The sequence below is a fragment of the Pan troglodytes genome, chromosome 17 (genome assembly GCF_028858775.2).
Source record: "Pan troglodytes isolate AG18354 chromosome 17, NHGRI_mPanTro3-v2.0_pri, whole genome shotgun sequence".
In the NCBI taxonomy this organism is placed as follows: Eukaryota; Metazoa; Chordata; class Mammalia; order Primates; family Hominidae; genus Pan; species Pan troglodytes.
Window position 1 is genome coordinate 67,499,475 of NC_072415.2, and position 17,031 is coordinate 67,516,505.

Genomic DNA, 17,031 nt, shown 5'->3' on the forward strand with positions numbered 1-17,031 from the left:
GTTTTTAAAGCCTTGGCTTGTGAGCTTTCTCAGGCTGGCCGGGGCGCTGGTCTTTTCAGAAACAAGGTTTGAATATGCAGATGTCAGCCAGGATTCCTTGTCGTCTGCCCACCGCCGTTCCTCTCCCGGGATTCGAGAGAAGCGGGAGTGTGTGTGTGTGTGTGTGCGCGCGCGTGTGTGTGTCGCGTGTTAGGAGAAAGGTCCGTGGTTGCCGTCTCAGCTGGTTTGCTTACTCTCTGCCCCCAGGAGAAGTTTGCTCACTTGGGACACCAGCGACCCTCCTCACCTCCACCTCACCGGTTCTACACTCTCCCCACTTCTTTCCAAGTCGCTGATGCAGAAAGCACTTGGTCACCTTGAAACGGCAGCTCCCGGAATTCTAGTTTTGTTTTGCAATCTAGCAGGGCTCTTCGGAAGCCTCATAACTGAGATTTATGGGCTCACCGGGTAATTAAATGATGTTATTGTGTTAACTTTGCATGCATTACTGCTGCCCGCGCCGCCCGTGGGCCGCCGGCCGGCCGCAGCTCGCTGGCGGCGAGGGCGCTACAGTTGCTCTGACCGCGTAGATTATGCATGTCCCGGCCTCGGGAATTTACCATGCATTAGAATACATTAGCGCCTGCATTTTAAAAGGCTAAACTATTGGCTCCCAGCTAGGGACTCTCGGGAAGTGGCTTGTTAGTGACGAGTGTTTGTCTACACTGGCACATAACGGAGTCTTTTGCTCCCGGCTTACTCGCCTCCAGGAAAGCTTTGGGGTGAGGCGAAGGCGATTGAAGCAATGCCCCTTCCCCCAGATCGCAGCTGCTCAGGGGGGACACAGCACGGCATCTTTCACCGAATCTCTCTCGCTCGCTCGCACTCCAGCCTCCCTCTCCCCAGCGACCCCCCCCTTCTCCTCCCTCCCTCTCCTTGACGTTTGATTCCAGTAGCAAAGGAGGTAAAAAAGGCACCGAGCCGTCAGCCAAACCTGAAAAGCGCGGCCCCGCCCCCTCCACAGCCACTGGTAGCTTCCCGTGGAAGGCCCGCCTCCCGGGGCAGCTGCGGCCTCGGAGTGGTTGCGCGTGGCGCCCGTCGGGCGTGGCCCCGCCCCAGGTCCGGGAGGGTAGGTTGGCTGCCCCGGCGAGCGGCAGAGCCCTTCTGGACAGCTCCCGCTCACCCAAACAGAAGACGTCGGCGCCGGAGCGGGCTCGGACATGGCGAGGCTGCGAGCCGGCCCGAGCGGCGGGGCCCGGTGATCCCTCCCTCCCTCCCCGTCCCCTCCCCTCTCCCGCACGCACGCCCCGTCCGCCCCCACCCCGCCCCCACCCCGGGCGAGCCCGCCCGCAGCCCGGGGCGCACACCCGCACGCGCACTCCCCTCCACTCACTCCCGCACTCTCGCGCCCGCCCCCACTCCCGCAGCCGAGCCCCGCCACGCGCGCCTTGCCCGCCCGCCGGCCGCCCCCGCCGCCCCTGTCGCCCCCGGGCCCCAATGGACTGAATGAAGGCTGCCTACACCGCCTATCGATGCCTCACCAAAGACCTAGAAGGCTGCGCCATGAACCCGGAGCTGACAATGGAAAGTCTGGGCACTTTGCACGGGCCGGCCGGCGGCGGCAGTGGCGGGGGCGGCGGCGGGGGCGGCGGGGGCGGCGGCGGGGGCCCGGGCCATGAGCAGGAGCTGCTGGCCAGCCCCAGCCCCCACCACGCGGGCCGCGGCGCCGCTGGCTCGCTGCGGGGCCCTCCGCCGCCTCCAACCGCGCACCAGGAGCTGGGCACGGCGGCAGCGGCGGCAGCGGCGGCGTCGCGCTCGGCCATGGTCACCAGCATGGCCTCGATCCTGGACGGCGGCGACTACCGGCCCGAGCTCTCCATCCCGCTGCACCACGCCATGAGCATGTCCTGCGACTCGTCTCCGCCTGGCATGGGCATGAGCAACACCTACACCACGCTGACACCGCTCCAGCCGCTGCCACCCATCTCCACCGTGTCTGACAAGTTCCACCACCCTCACCCGCACCACCATCCGCACCACCACCACCACCACCACCACCAGCGCCTGTCCGGCAACGTCAGCGGCAGCTTCACCCTCATGCGCGACGAGCGCGGGCTCCCGGCCATGAACAACCTCTACAGTCCCTACAAGGAGATGCCCGGCATGAGCCAGAGCCTGTCCCCGCTGGCCGCCACGCCGCTGGGCAACGGGCTAGGCGGCCTCCACAACGCGCAGCAGAGTCTGCCCAACTACGGTCCGCCGGGCCACGACAAAATGCTCAGCCCCAACTTCGACGCGCACCACACTGCCATGCTGACCCGCGGTGAGCAACACCTGTCCCGCGGCCTGGGCACCCCACCTGCGGCCATGATGTCGCACCTGAACGGCCTGCACCACCCGGGCCACACTCAGTCTCACGGGCCGGTGCTGGCACCCAGTCGCGAGCGGCCACCCTCGTCCTCATCGGGCTCGCAGGTGGCCACGTCGGGCCAGCTGGAAGAAATCAACACCAAAGAGGTGGCCCAGCGCATCACAGCGGAGCTGAAGCGCTACAGTATCCCCCAGGCGATCTTCGCGCAGAGGGTGCTGTGCCGGTCTCAGGGGACTCTCTCCGACCTGCTCCGGAATCCAAAACCGTGGAGTAAACTCAAATCTGGCAGGGAGACCTTCCGCAGGATGTGGAAGTGGCTTCAGGAGCCCGAGTTCCAGCGCATGTCCGCCTTACGCCTGGCAGGTAAGGCCGGGGCTAGCCAGGGGCCAGGCTGCTGGGAAGAGGGCTCCGGGTCCGGTGCTTGTGGCCCAAGTCTGCGCGCCGAGTCACTTCTCTTGATTCTTTCCTTCTCTTTCCTATACACGTCCTCTTTCTTCTCGTTTTTATTTCTTCTTCCATTTTCTCTTTCTCTTCCGCACTTCCCCTACTTTCCCTTCTCCCTTTTCTTTTTCTTTCTTACTCCCTCCTTGTCCCTGAGCTTTCATTGACCGACCCCCCCCATTACATTCGCCCTCCCCTCAATGTGCCAACCTTTGCCCTATTTCCGATCTTCCCAGGTACTGGGAGGCGGGATGGGGGTGTGCGTTTTCCTCTAGGAGCCCTGTCTTTCCAAGACCCACAGAAACCAGGACCTGCCCTTATTCAAAACCCCATGCACTTCAAGACTCTTTTAGACAACACATTTCAATTTTCCGGGCTGACTAGTCTCCCTGTGCAGAGGCAGTTGAGAGGCTTTGCTCTGCAGAGGGAAAAGAGCTCTCTACTCTCCCACCCACCATATAGGCAAACTTATTTGGTCATTGGCTGAAGGCACAGCCTTGCCCGCGCGGGGAACCGGCGGCCAGGATACAACAGCGCTCCTGGAGCCCATCTCTGGCCTTGGCGTTGGCGCAGGGACTTTCTGACCGGGCTTGAGGGGCTCGGGCCAGCTCCAATGTCACTACCTACAGCGAGGGCAGGGTGTAAGGTTGAGAAGGTCACATTCACCGCTTTGGGAGGACGTGGGAGAAGAGACTGAGGTGGAAAGCGCTTTGCCTTGCTCACCGGCCGCCCTTGCCCCGGTCCCAGCGTTTGCTGGGATTTGCCAGGATTTGCCGGGGCTCCGGGAGACCCTGAGCACTCGCAGGAAGAGGTGCTGAGAAATTAAAAATTCAGGTTAGTTAATGCATCCCTGCCGCCGGCTGCAGGCTCCGCCTTTGCATTAAGCGGGCGCTGATTGTGCGCGCCTGGCGACCGCGGGGAGGACTGGCGGCCCGCGGGAGGGGACGGGTAGAGGCGCGTGTTACATTGTTCTGGAGCCGGCTCGGCTCTTTGTGCCTCCTCTAGCGGCCAAGCTGCGAGGTACAGCCCTCTATTGTTCTAGGAGCACAGAAACCTCCTGTGTGGGCGGCGGGTGCGCGAGCTAGAGGGAAAGATGCATTAGTTACTGCGACTGGCACGCAGTTGCGCGCTTTTGTGCGCACGGACCCCGCGCGGTGTGCGTGGCGACTGCGCTGCCCCTAGGAGCAAGCCACGGGCCCAGAGGGGCAAAATGTCCAGGTCCCCCACTGGGAAGGACACACTATACCCTATTGCAAGCCAGGGTGGGCGACTTCCCGTGGATCGGGTGGAGGGGGTATCTTTCAGGATCGGCGGGCGGTCTAGGGGAACAATTCGTGGTGGCGATGATTTGCATAGCGCGGATCTTGGGATGCGCGCGGTTCCGAGCCAGCCTCGCACAGCTCGCTTCCGGAGCTGCGAGCTCAGGTTTCCACCCCCGATCCCCCGGGCTTTCCTCGCACCGCTGAGCCCAGCTTGTGGGGTGCACTCGACCAACGCCCGACAGGGCTGGGGAATGTGACAGGCAGCAGGTTCACCCGGGCTTGGGGAGGGGGAGTTTCCGCTTTGACAGCATTTTCCTTTGCCGTCTGCTGGTGGATTCCTATTCCCAGTCGGTAATTGCCCCGCAGTGTTGATCTAAGAAGGTAAAGAAAACCAGGTTTCCCTGCAAAGAGCCTCCCCCAAATCGGCGGACTCCGGATACTTTGAGTGGATTTAGAAATTTATGTAATCTTTCTCCTTTAGTTTATTTTTCATCCTCTCCTACAGTTTTCTCTGATTTGCTGTTGGTTCGGGGCAAGATAAAGCAGCCAGTAGAGAGTGATAATAATAGCGGCGGGAAATAAACTGGAGACTGACTGATAGTTCTTAACATTTTGTCATAGATCCCCCCGAATGTCCCAGGCCCTCTCTGGTGGGTTTTAGTACCCGCCGGCTTCTTGGGCACCGGGAACCAGAAGGAACTTGGCAGCTGGTCCTAGGGGTACAGTTAAAGGCAGGATGACAGCTATTCTCCTGCTCATCTCAGAGCGCTGCCGCCCCCTCATGCCGGTCGCGCAAAGAACACAGCTTTTAAAAAACACGTGCCTTCTGCCCATATAGGTCTGAAAGTGATAAGGAAAGTAATGCTTCGCCTATTAGCGAGTTTCAGCTTTTAAAATGATCCCAAGCGTTGCTGAGATGAGAAAGCGTGGCATCCCGGGGGTCCTCAGCCCCACCCGCGCCCATGGTGCAAGTCTGCAGGGACAGGCCCGGGAGAGCACTGCCCACGCCGCTAGATTTTCCGCAGAGAATCGCTGAAGCTGCCTTCGTGGGAGACAGAATGCCTCCTCCAGCGAGTGGAAAAGGCCTGCTGAGGACCCCGCTTTGCTCGAGCATTCAAATGTGTGTCTGTTTTATTACCCTGGGTTGAAAAGGGACAAGAGCTTTAGCCTTTTTATCTGGCCATTTTATCAGCAACTACAAGTGTGTTGAGTGGTTATTATTACATAGGAGGCTTTTCAGTTTGGGGTCAGTAGATCAGTCTCTTCAGACACTGATGCAGAAGCTGGGACTGGTAAGTAGGTATTATGTGCTCGGAGCGCTAGGGGACAGGAGCAAATGGAGAAGAAAAGCGGAGGCTTTCTCCGCCCGGAGTATCGATCGGAATCCCCGCCGGTACGCCGCAGAGGGCCCTCGCCGTTGGGCCCCGGGGGTTTAACAAGCCCAGCCGCTCCACAGGCGGCTCGGCCGGACTCTCAGACCGGTGCCTGGAAGACACCGTCCCTGCCCCCCTCCCGCCAAACCTGCCTCTTCTCTTTCTCTCATAGGTTATAGGTTCCCTTTCTCTCTCATTTTGGCCCCGCCCCCGGGTCCTGCCAAACAGCCAAGCAGGCCAGGGTTTAGGGGGCTCAGAATGAAGAGGTCTGATTTGGCCAGCGCCGGCAAAGCTCACCCTTAGGCGAGGTCACAACAGAGGCAGGTCCTTCCTGCCCAGCCTGCCGGTGTAGTCACAGCCAAGGGTGGCACTTGAAAGGAAAAGGGAGAAAACTTCGGAGAAATTTAGATTGCCCCAGCGTTAGATTTCAGAGAAATTGACTCCAAATGCACGGATTCGTTCGGAAAGGGCGGCTAAGTGGCAGGTGGTTGCAACCCCGCCCGGTCGGGCCTTCGCAGAGGTTCCCCAAGACCAGCCCTTGCAGGGCGGTTTTCAGCAACCTGACAAGAGGCGGCCAAGACAAATTTCCGCGGGTTCGAGCACACACTCTCGGGCGTTGGGCCCCAGAGACCTCTAAACCAAGCACAAACAAGAAGGGAGTGAGAGAACCCAGGCTAGAACTTGAATGGGCATCCCACTGAGGAAAAGCGAGGCCTCGGTGGCAGGCATGTTTTCTTCCGACGCCCGAAAATCGAGCGGAGCGCCCGACTACATTTCCTGCAGAGGTTTCCGCCTCCAGTGAGCCCGGATCCCCCAGCGGCCTGCCCGGAGCTGGTCTCCAGTCCCCGCCGTAGTCCGACGCACGGCCCTCTCCTGTCAGCAAGCTCCCAGCGGCCAGTCTGAAGCCAATTCTTTTCAGGCGGCCGAGGGCCCTTAGCCAACCCACCATGATGTCGCCTGGGCCACCTGATGCCCGCAGCGGCGGGACACGGCCCGGGCAGTGCGCAGTGGCTCCTGCTAGGGGCACCGCGTGCGTGCTTGTCTCCCGCTGCGCCGGGGGACGTCCTTGGGTGACACGGGCCGCTGGGCACCTCCCAAGCCGAGGAAACGGACCCCCTTCGCAGAGTCTCGCGCCCACCCCCCCAACCTCCCACCTCGTTTCTCGCTGCTAGGGCTCCCGACTCAGCCCACCTCTCCTGGCGGTTTAGTTAGGGATCAGAGCTGTAGAGGCTGAACGCAACCCGTGCCAGTACGGAACAGACGATATGTTTGCCTGCTAGCTGCTTGGATGAATAATTGAAAAGTTCGCTGCAGTCTCTGCTTCGTCAAGTCCCGGGTGCCGGGAGAACACCTTCCCAACACGCATCAGGGTGGGCGGGAGCGGGCAGAGGAGGCGGGACCCGAGGGAGGAGAGTGAACCCGAGCAGGAGAAGCAGCCCAGGCAGCCAGGCGCCCTCGATGCGAGAGGCTGGGCATTTATTTTTATTCCAGGCTTTCCACTGTGTGGTTATGTCACTTTCTCAAACAAATGTGTATATGGAGGGAGATCGATGCTGATAATGTTTAGAAGATTAAAAGAGCATTAATGCTGGCAACAATAACGTAAACGTGTGGACCCAGATTTCATTGATCTGGAACTTGATCCGGCGCGTTTCCAGTAAGCCCGACGGCGCGCTCTTCCCAGCAGAGCGCTCGCCAGCGCCACGGCCCCGCGGCTTTCCAGCGGTGCCGCTTCGCCAGCTCTGCGCGGGTTCTCCCGTCTGACCGCAGCTCCTCCCCCGCGAGGCCCCAGCCCGCCTTACTTCCCCGAGGTTTTCTCCTCCTCTCGCGGGGCTCTCTGCCCTCTGCACCCCCTCCCCCGACCTCTGCACCACCCGCCCCTGTGCGCACACACCGCTACTTGCGCTTCCGGCGATCCGCCTGGGCGGCTGGGTCCGCGAAGCCAATGCGCTGAACGGTGCCCGAGTCTTCCTAACTATCCTGTGCTTGGCCGTTGCCACTGGGCCCTGGTGACTAAGCCCAAGTTTGAAAATGACGTGGCTAAAGCTGCCTGCTAACGGCAGAGCTTAATCAGCCGCAGATCCCCTCCCATCCTCATCGGTTCTCGTACTAAAAAGGCTCACACGCAGACTTTTTACGCAGGTGCATTCGTTGGACAATTAAACGTGGCCCTAGTAACAAAAGCCTGAGCTTCATCCCTCCGAGTAGCAGGCTCTGCGCTGGACTGGTCGGGTCTAACAGGGAGAATCTTGTGTCCTACCTTGGCTGGGACAGGAAGTAAGAGAAGCAAACTGGGGAACACCTGCCCCACCCCTTCCCACCCCCTGGACGTCCTGGGCCGAGGCCCGGGTCACTGGCCCATCGCGGGTAAGGAGGTGTCCTGTGGAACACCTGCATTGACTGGAAAAGAAAGAACTTTAAAGCTCTTCCTTCCCGCTTGTGGGGGACACCACCACACCCTGCCAACCACTCCCCTGGCCAAATGGTGGCTTGTTTTTCCAGAAGGAGCACGAAGGTGAATTTTATGGAAAAAAAATAAAAGATCAGGGACCGAAGTGGGAGTTGGATGAGAACTAATTCTTCTGGTTTTTTTTTTTTTTTTTTGAAATTATGAATCCCACCTGTTGAAGAAGGCTGAGCTTTTCCAACAGCGGGTATCAATCGGGAGGGAAAGCAGTGTTTTCCAGCCCTCTCCAAGAACAGTAATTAATAAGAGGAAGGAAAAGAGAGATGGGAAAGCAAATCGTGCATTGTTCTGCTTTGAGTTGAGGCAGAGGGTAGGCTGGTGTTTCTTCCTCATCTTCCCACTAGTGTTCTTCCTTAAAGAAGGGAGCTTTGGTACACCACCTTGGTTCCTAGTCAGAAAGTGCCCTACTGGACCCTTTTAAACTACAGTGAGATAGCTGGGTAATCAGATATGTAACTAAGGAGGAGAGCAGGTGGTTTCCCTTTGGTCTGGCGGACAACTGGCTCCCTCCCCACAGCCCCCACTTGAAAGACCCCTAGGCTCTGGGAGGGGCGAGTGGGCCTTTAGAGGATAGAATCATAGACTCTCTCCTACTCCCATCTTAGAATTCCAAGATTGGGCAGGATTCCTGGTGAATGGTGAGGTCTGGGCAAAGGATAAACTGATTACCCCAGATTCTCTGTCCCTACAAGGCACCAGCAGCTGCTTCACTCTCCTTTTGAGCCAGGTCCGCCCTGAGGTAACAGTACCCTAGGCCAGTTTTACCATCCCAAGTGCCAGACTTCAGCCCTGAGGGAAGGAGAGCCAGCCTCTCCTGCTGTCTTCAAACCAAGGCTTCATTTTACAGTCACCCCCTGATATGAGAGAGAGCCTCCCCACCAGGTTTTCTGGCCTTTAGACACTTCTCTTCAAAGAAGAGACCAGAGGAACAGGACTGAAAAACTCTCAGGAAGAAAGTCCTGGGCTCCACACTCCATGGCTAGTGGCTGGATTTGGCAGAAACTGTCTTCATGAAAAGTGGTATCATGGAGGGGGATCCCTGGAGCAAGGAAGACCTCAAGGGAGAAGCAGAGAGATTTAGTTTCTGGGTTCTTGCCAAAGGAAGGGAAATTAGGAGGGAATAAATAGAAATAATTGCCTGTATAAAGGGCCCTGGGGAGGAGGGTGAAGGCGGAGGCACCCTAGGCCTTAAACTTCATCTAGACTCCCCTGGGCTGTGCTGACTTCTGACCCTTTTAGGGACCTTTGTTTTTGCTGACTTGGGAAAAGTTGCTTCCTCCAGGGAGACAACTCTTCTTAGAGGGGAGAGTCCATAATGAGGAAGCCCTCTGGGGTGATTTATTTATGCTGTCAGGTATAGAGCTCCATCAGGCTAACTCTCCCTGCGGGGCCCTATCACCCCCTCTTATCACCCAGGCTTTTTCCCTAACCAGCCTCTGTGCCTTTGGGGGAAAGGCTTTTTGATTTCCCAGTCTCATTCAAGGCAGTGGCTGAAAAATGTGCATAGGTTTTTCTAGGGGCAGGTGGGGAAGAGGTAGGGACGTGGATTGTGTGACGCAGCCCATCTAATGCCTGACATGGTGCAGATGGGCAAGACTTGGAGGCAGGCTGTGGGCTGTGCAGATAGAGATAGCCTCACTTCGGGAGCAGGATTCCTAGAAGCTGTGGACGTTTATTATGAAAAACTGTCCCACACAAATTGTCCCAGAGGGCAGGGAGGCTCTGCATTCCACCCCGGCACCTCTTTCACCCTTTGAGGACCCATTACTCTTCTGTAGAAAGCAGACTTTGTTTGGGTTGGAAGCACACCTCCAATGTAATTTAATCAGCATTGGACTTTGGCTCTTGTAATCAAATATACATATACTTTCTCCTGCAAGAAGAAAAATAATTTCTCTGTAACTGGTATTGACTTGAAGTCATGTAATCTCTGGAAAGCATCCCATTTTTAAAGGGAAAGGTAAAATTAAGGGGAAAAGAACCCGCAGTGTTAGTGGTTTGCTTTGTCATTACTAAGAAGAGCCAGTTACCACTTAAGAAAGGGCAGAAGAAGCATTTCTAGAGCATAAATACTTGTGCTGCTCCAATTGTAGATATTTCATTTACAGTTTTCTCTGTGCAATCAGCCTCGGAGATGGTTAAGGATAGGAAACTAGGTTGACTGGCTCACCAAATTCTAGAATGTGGGCTTTATTACTTATGTTGCATTGACATCCTTGAAGGAACCTGTTTGACGGCTCATTTTTCTGCCCTATTTGTAGAGGCCATAGGCAGCAGCAGCTCCTTGAGTTCCAGCAGGATCTGGGTGGGTAGCAAGCCTTTCCTTTTAAGGGTGATTGGCAGCCATTGTCAGCTTGCTTCCCACTCCACCCCAGTGCCCTTGAGCATGAAGCTGTGCCCTACTGCGTCCTCCTGGAGCAAGCTCGGAGTCCCCACCCCCCAGGGTGAGGTTCTGGGCTTTGCCCAAGTTGAGTCTGCTAGGGAATCTGTTGTAAACACAGATCCATTGATTTGCATTTGTCAGAGAGTAAAGTTAAACCAGTGAAAAGAGAAGCCCTTACCCTTTTATGCAGGGCCAGGGAAACCTTTCATATTGATCCTATTGATCCAACCTTTCCCTTTAAGGAAACCACATAGTTAAAGACCCTCGTTCAATAGATTTACCCTTCGTGCTTGTGATATTCCTTTAAGTGTTCTCATCTAGGATAGCTGGGCATTAAACCCACACTCCAAACCAAACAAAAATGAGAAGGGGGGTGGGAAGAGAGGGGGTCAGGAGGCAGAATTGTGGGAAGTGAAATTAAATCAAACTGAAATGTGTAATGACCCAGTTGGGGATGTTTTTCTCATTCTTCTAAAATGACATGCAGGGATAAAGACAAAATAGATGCATTTGGCATCTTTTTTTTATGAGAAAAGAAAATCTGTTTATATGCCTAGAGTAAAAATGTCTCAGGAACATCATTTTCTACTGTAAAATTATTTCAATTAAGCCACCAGTTTGCTTCATTAAGATTGGTTCACTTAAAAGCAGTGATGTTGCCACAATTATTTTGGTTCATTTGTAGCAAATCAGAAAAAGGATTCTCCCCAGAAATGCAATATTTTGGACTCTGTATATGAGCATAAACACTGAAGTCACTTGAAAAGAGAGAGGATTTGGAGTTTTTGTGTTCTGCTGAATGTGGGAAGCAGTGGGTAGAACTTTTGTTGTGGAGCAGAGTAGATGGAATAGGAATTGCCAGATATTGCTCAGTATCCCTCTTGCTTGTAGATATGAAAATGTAAGTCTCATTTGCCTCCAGAACCATCGGCACAATCCATTTCATTTCTTCCCTGATCCTTTTTTCCTGTCTAAATAACATCCATTTGTGATTTTTTTCAACACGGTACATGACCTATTTCTAATTGGCTATCTCTTGGGTTGTTTTTGTACATTCATGTTTGTTTTATGTGATTGAAAAATATTAATGATTTCGTAGGTGAGCTAATGTATTTATCTGCTGAGCGAGTTCAAAGGGCAGAGTTCAGCTATGGTTCAGGTTAATTGAACAGGAAGCAGTGAGCTCTCCAGGCTGTGTTGAACAAGGGATCAGTCCCTTAAAATATCACACTCAGCAAACACAATTTCACTGTCTTCATCCTAGAGTCTGATGTAAAAGGCTCAGATCAACTTGGATCACTTGTTTAAAAAACCAAAGCAAAGCACAGTAACTGCAGCAATACCCTGGAGTCCCCCTCGGGGAAGAAGAGTTTTCTCATTGGCTAATTGCTTTATTGGTAGCACTGACCTGCAGAGCAGCTGCAGGAGCCTGGATGAAGGCTTAGGCCTCAGAATAATGTGCTCCATTAGAACAGGGCAAGGCATTTTTTGTTTACTCAATTGGAGCTCCCTGCAAAGTGCCATTAACCCCGGCCCAACTGCTTGTGTGCTGCAAAAGCCAAAGGTCACGCCAGTCAGTCTGTAGGCATAGCAGCTCTGCCCTGGTAGGAAGGTTGGGGTCGCATCCTGCTGGCACTGCCCTCCCAGGGGCTTGGGCCAGTCCTCTGGGCCCTTTCCAGAGTTTTGACTAAAGCAAGCAATTGCACAACTTGTTTACATTTCCCAACTGCTGAATCATGTTTTGATGATTAAACAGTTTTGATCTGAGCACCATCAATCACACACATACAGAAAATCGCCCAACTGCCCCTCTATTTTCTATTTATGTTCTCTTCATTACTGTGCATTACAGTAAACAGAATTGTGCAAACGGTGCTTTTAGCAGGAATATAGTTCTGATAAGTGCTTGGATCAAGGGGAAGACAGACCTCCAAACATGGCTGGGGGGCTGTTTGGTGGAAGAAAGGTTTCAAGTGGAGTCGGGGAGCACAGTCAGGGCTTCCACCGCCAGCAGGTGAACTAGAGTGCCACCTGCCGGGAGTCTTCTAACTGCACTAAGCCCTGCACCTTCCACAAGGTCCAAGCCCCTTCCTTCACTTTGTTCCTAATATCCTTGTCCCCATTCCCCACCCTGCAGATCACTACCCATGCAAGCATTATCTTCCTAGAAGTAGCTTAAAGGGCTTTTTCCTGGTCCTTTGAAACTGTAACCTCTGCCTCTTCTAATTCATTGCCAAGGAGAAATCAACAGTTCTGCTGTCATAGGTGAGGTGATTTGCCCATCCTGCACATTGAGGTAATAGTCTCCTGCTTAGTTGGACTGTGCTTGGGGGAGGAGAAGCAAAGAAAGCAAAAAATAGCCGTGGGAGGGAAAACGAATGATTATGTGTGGAAGAAAAATGGCTCCGTTGATTGTGCCAGTGAGGGCTGTGCCAACTGTAAGGTGTTCTGCAAAGATAAAATACTGTACAAAGGAGAGAGGATGGGAGAGAATTCGCATCTACAGGGAGGACATCGAGAAAGAGATATGCCAAATCAGCAAACTCGAGTTGGGCTTTGTGAAATCCCCTGGAAAGAGAAAAAGTGAACCAGCCGTTTTGCAATTGCAAAGAAGTGAGCCAGTGAGCTAGACTTCGAGCCAGACTGTGGAGCTGGCTGTAGCTCTGTGGGTGGCAGCTATTTCCACACTTGCTTCACATGGACCCCTGCCTGGAGCCCCTGGTAGCAGAGCGCCTGTGGGTGGGTTGCTGCCTCCACGCCCCGGCTCAGGCTTCAGCACCACGAACAGCGCCATGGAGGAACGCTGTTTGAGCGAGTTGGAGATGGACCCTCTACTGCGGTTAAATCCAGGCAAGAGCCTGACCAGTAACTCCAGCTCTGTAGGTCTCAGCGCCCCGGTGCAGGGCCTTATATTTTCCTCTGGAGCCCTGTGGCTTTTCAGCTCTCTGTGTGAGATCAGCGATAATAAAGGGAAGAGGAGGCGGCATCTGGGTGAGAAGACAAAAGATGCTGAAAGACTTTCCTTCTGAAGAGGAAGAGCATTACCACCGCTGGGGGGCGGGGGATTGAACTATTTTTCTCCATGTTGCTGCCTTCTGCAGGCATGATTGCCACCCTCAACGGGATATTTTAGATTTAGGATTTCCTTTCAAGTGTTACTGTCTGCCTGCCCCCACGCCCCACCCCCCAGGTATACACAAACGGATGCTTTTGTTTCCCCAGATGCATGCTCCTGATTTTTGAAAGCATGACTTTCATTATATTAAACAATATTCTCACATTATAGCAGCAGTAATGTCACAGGGAGAACCAACTGTGGAGCATCACCACCTTCGATAAATCTAGAAACTGGATTTGATTTCTTGAGAGTCTAGTGATGAGGCTCTTTTTAATAAAAACCTTGCCACTGCTTCTGTCCCTGACCCCCTACGAAGGGCCAGAGACGTTGAGTGACTTCCTCCAGGCCACACAGTGGAGTCATATGGCACTGGCCAGGGTGAGAACTGACAGTAGGCACTGACCCCTGACTCTGGCCTTTTTCAATCAGTTGCTTTGCTTTATTTCTGGTTTTATTCCAGAGAAAAGAGATAGGCGGGTCCTTTTGGTCAATGATTGAGCACAACTCACATCTCTTTGGGTTTTGAGTAAAATGGTCCTTGACTTCCCAAAGCTAATTAAAATGTAAAACTCTTGCTTTATTTCAAATAACTTTAGTTCAGAACCTAATTTATTGCTAAGGTGGTTCTCAGGGAGGTAGAGCATTGGAATAGACAAGTGTGTCTCCTTTAAAAGTCAAGGGTATGATAAATGAGAATTTTTTTTCCCCTGTGACAATTTATCTTCAAGTTCCAGGTGGCTCTTGTGTAAAAGGAGGGAAAATCCAGCCCAAAACAAAACAAACCTGGTAGAGCATTCAAATTTGATGTTGAAAAAAAATTGTTTCTGTGTGTCTAAATGCCCAAAATTTTGTTCTAAAAATGAGCAGGAACATATCTGAATCAGATATAAAAATGGGTGTTAAATGTATTTTGTAAGCTTTGACTAAAGAAGTTTCTTCCAGCTGTGTAGTCTTTGAATCTGTGGACGTGCCTTTCTCAGGAGTTGTTGGGTTCCACTGTCAAAACCTTTTCCAGTAAAACATGGATTTGGCAACAGTAAGTGTAGCCTTTTTGGCCTACTTTATATGCATCACTGCATCTTACTAAAATGAGGCATTACACTCTACAAGGACTCGTACTGAATGCATTTCCTTTGTAGTGAACTCAATATGCTTTTGAAAAGATATTTTACAGAACTGCCACATAAACAAGACCTTTTCTATTATCTGTTTTGACCCTAAATACTGAAAAGTGTGTGGAGTAAGATAATTTTATGCTTTTCTGAATTAGTGCCATAGATCCCCAAACCTAAAAGATGTAGGGGAAAAATTCTTCTTGGATGCAATTGCCTCCTAATGTATACCAGAGTTCATTTCTGTTCATGTTCAAGGGACAAGAGTGAATTCTGTATTCACTTTCAATGACTAACCCTTCTCATCCTTTCTTTCATTCTTCTGAAGAGGAAGAGGTGGACTTCCTGTTGAAGACCAAATCCTCTCCTGCCTTCTCATGACCCCATTCTTCCTGTATATAGATGTCCCTGCTTTTGAGAAGTTTTCTCTGTCCTCCTAAATTGGGATCTCTTTGGACCATCCCTCCCTTTGCATTTAGAACATAGATAGGTATCGCCTGCTGACTTGTCAGTGTCAGCCCATTAGATTAAGATCCAGAAGAGGAGGTTAGATACAGCATACAGGAGGCAGCCAATAAATATCTGTGAATAAGTTAATAAATACTTTTCTTTTATATGACACTGTTTCTACCCATTGTATTTCCCCCATATTATTGTAGATGGCATCTGAACAGGAATCATCAGCCCTAGCACATCATTTAGGAGAAGCATTTCACAATGTCAAGTTCTCATCAAAGTCATTTTCCTCCCAAATTACGATATTATAACTATGTATTAATTTTAAGGGAATCTCTAAGTAGGATTGAGTCTTATCCAAATCTTCAGATTATCGCCAATGGAGCAAGAGATGTGAAATGATCATCACTAGACTCTAGACTAAGGACCCATTTTGCCAGTTGGCTCTATTTCCCCCAAAGTAACCCTCCCCAGTCAGTCAGTTCTCCTCGTTTTCCTGCTCAGACATTGTCCTCACTGTCCTGTCCATGTCTTTGCACGTTCTGTTCCTTCTGCCTGGAATTCTTTATCTCATCAGTCCTTCTCCAGGTCCTATCATTCCTAGCCACCTCCGATCTGCCTCTGAAATCTTCCCAGCTAACTTTGGCCCATTCCTTTCTGTTTCTTTCTGAACTCGATTTGCAATCATTGCAAATGACAGAACAGCCTTGTTGGCTCTGGTCTTACACTGCTCTCTAGGTCTTTTCTGTGTCTCCCTTTCTTCCCCATGGCTCTGGAGGGGAGATAGCATATCTTTGAGTTCCCCATGACTGCTGGTCCATGGCTGAACCCACACCAGGTATTCTTTTTTGAGTAAGTCATTTGGTGGCCTCCTGTCTGTCTTTACAGAAGCCCCTATTCTCAACGAGAGAATAGGTTGGGTATGTTTACTTACATCTATCATTCTTTTCTAGCTTCTTCTCTCAAAAGGGGGTATTCTTTTCTTATTTTATTTTTTTGATCTGGAGCCTTACTTTGTCACCCAGGCTGGAGAGCAGTGGTGTGATCTCGGCTAACTGCAACATCCGTCTCCAGGGTTCAGTTGATTATCCTGCCTCAGCCTCCTGAGTAGCTGGGATTACAGGCACCTGTCACTATGCCTGGCTAATTTGTGTATTTTTAGTAGAGATGGGGTTTCACCATGCTGGCCAGGCTGGTCTCAAACTCCTGACCTTAAGTGATCCACCTGCCTTGGCTTCCTAAAGTATTGGGATTACAGGCATGAGCCACTGCACCCAACCTGAAAAAGGGGTATTCTTTTCTATAAATGCTTTGGTCATTGTTGGAAATATTGGCTACATAATTTAAAATGGATTTCTATGTTAATCTGAAATGAGACATAAGCTTAATATAGAGAAACAGGGCTTGTGATGTCTTCGTTAATAGCAAAGGTTGTTCTGCTTCATACAAAGTGGAAAATTTTACCCACCTCAGGGCAATTGTGCCAGCAATTATATCAGCAAATCAGAGGGACTGCTTTCCTATTTTAAGTCATTTTAATTATCAGTAAACTAAACTTGCATCTAAACAGCCATTACTTGAGATACTGCAAGTGCTTAGGTTGTTAATAACATAAAGTTACCTGTGAAGAAAAAAAACAGAGGTTAATATTTTTATGTTTTTATTTTATTTTAATTTTATATTTTATTCTTTTCCTTTGATGACTCCATTGCTGCCTACACTGTACTGAACTAAGTAGTTGGGAGTGAAAATATATGAACTAGCCCTTGTCCCTTTTTGACTTTACTGTATATTTAAGATTTGAATGGATATATCCTCACTTACATTTACAAATCCATATGGAATTGAGTGAGAACAGAGTTTATTACTATGTCAACTTTAGTTGGAAACTGAAACTAAGATCATTTATTTGCTATACATCTTACGTGGAAATTATATATTAGCTTGTGATATTTCATCTTTTTTACAGTTATGTTTTGACGTTCATATTACATGAGTAACAAATTATGAAGACTAACCATTTATGAACAGAATTTAGTGTTAAATGAAACCATTCCAGATTTTTATTT

At 51.5% G+C, this 17,031-nt stretch overlaps 1 protein-coding gene across 1 annotated transcript in view; it reads left to right on the top strand.

Moving 5' to 3' along the window:
• Positions 1-1,133: 1,133 nt before the first annotated feature.
• The window catches only part of ONECUT2 (one cut homeobox 2), a 56,042-nt gene continuing 40,144 nt past the window's right edge, over positions 1,134-17,031 (top strand). Inside the window, exon 1 of the mRNA XM_009434127.5 lies at positions 1,134-2,713. Within this exon, the coding sequence (XP_009432402.2) occupies positions 1,486-2,713 (1,228 nt within the window). The 5' untranslated portion in view covers positions 1,134-1,485. The remainder of the gene's footprint in view (positions 2,714-17,031) is intronic.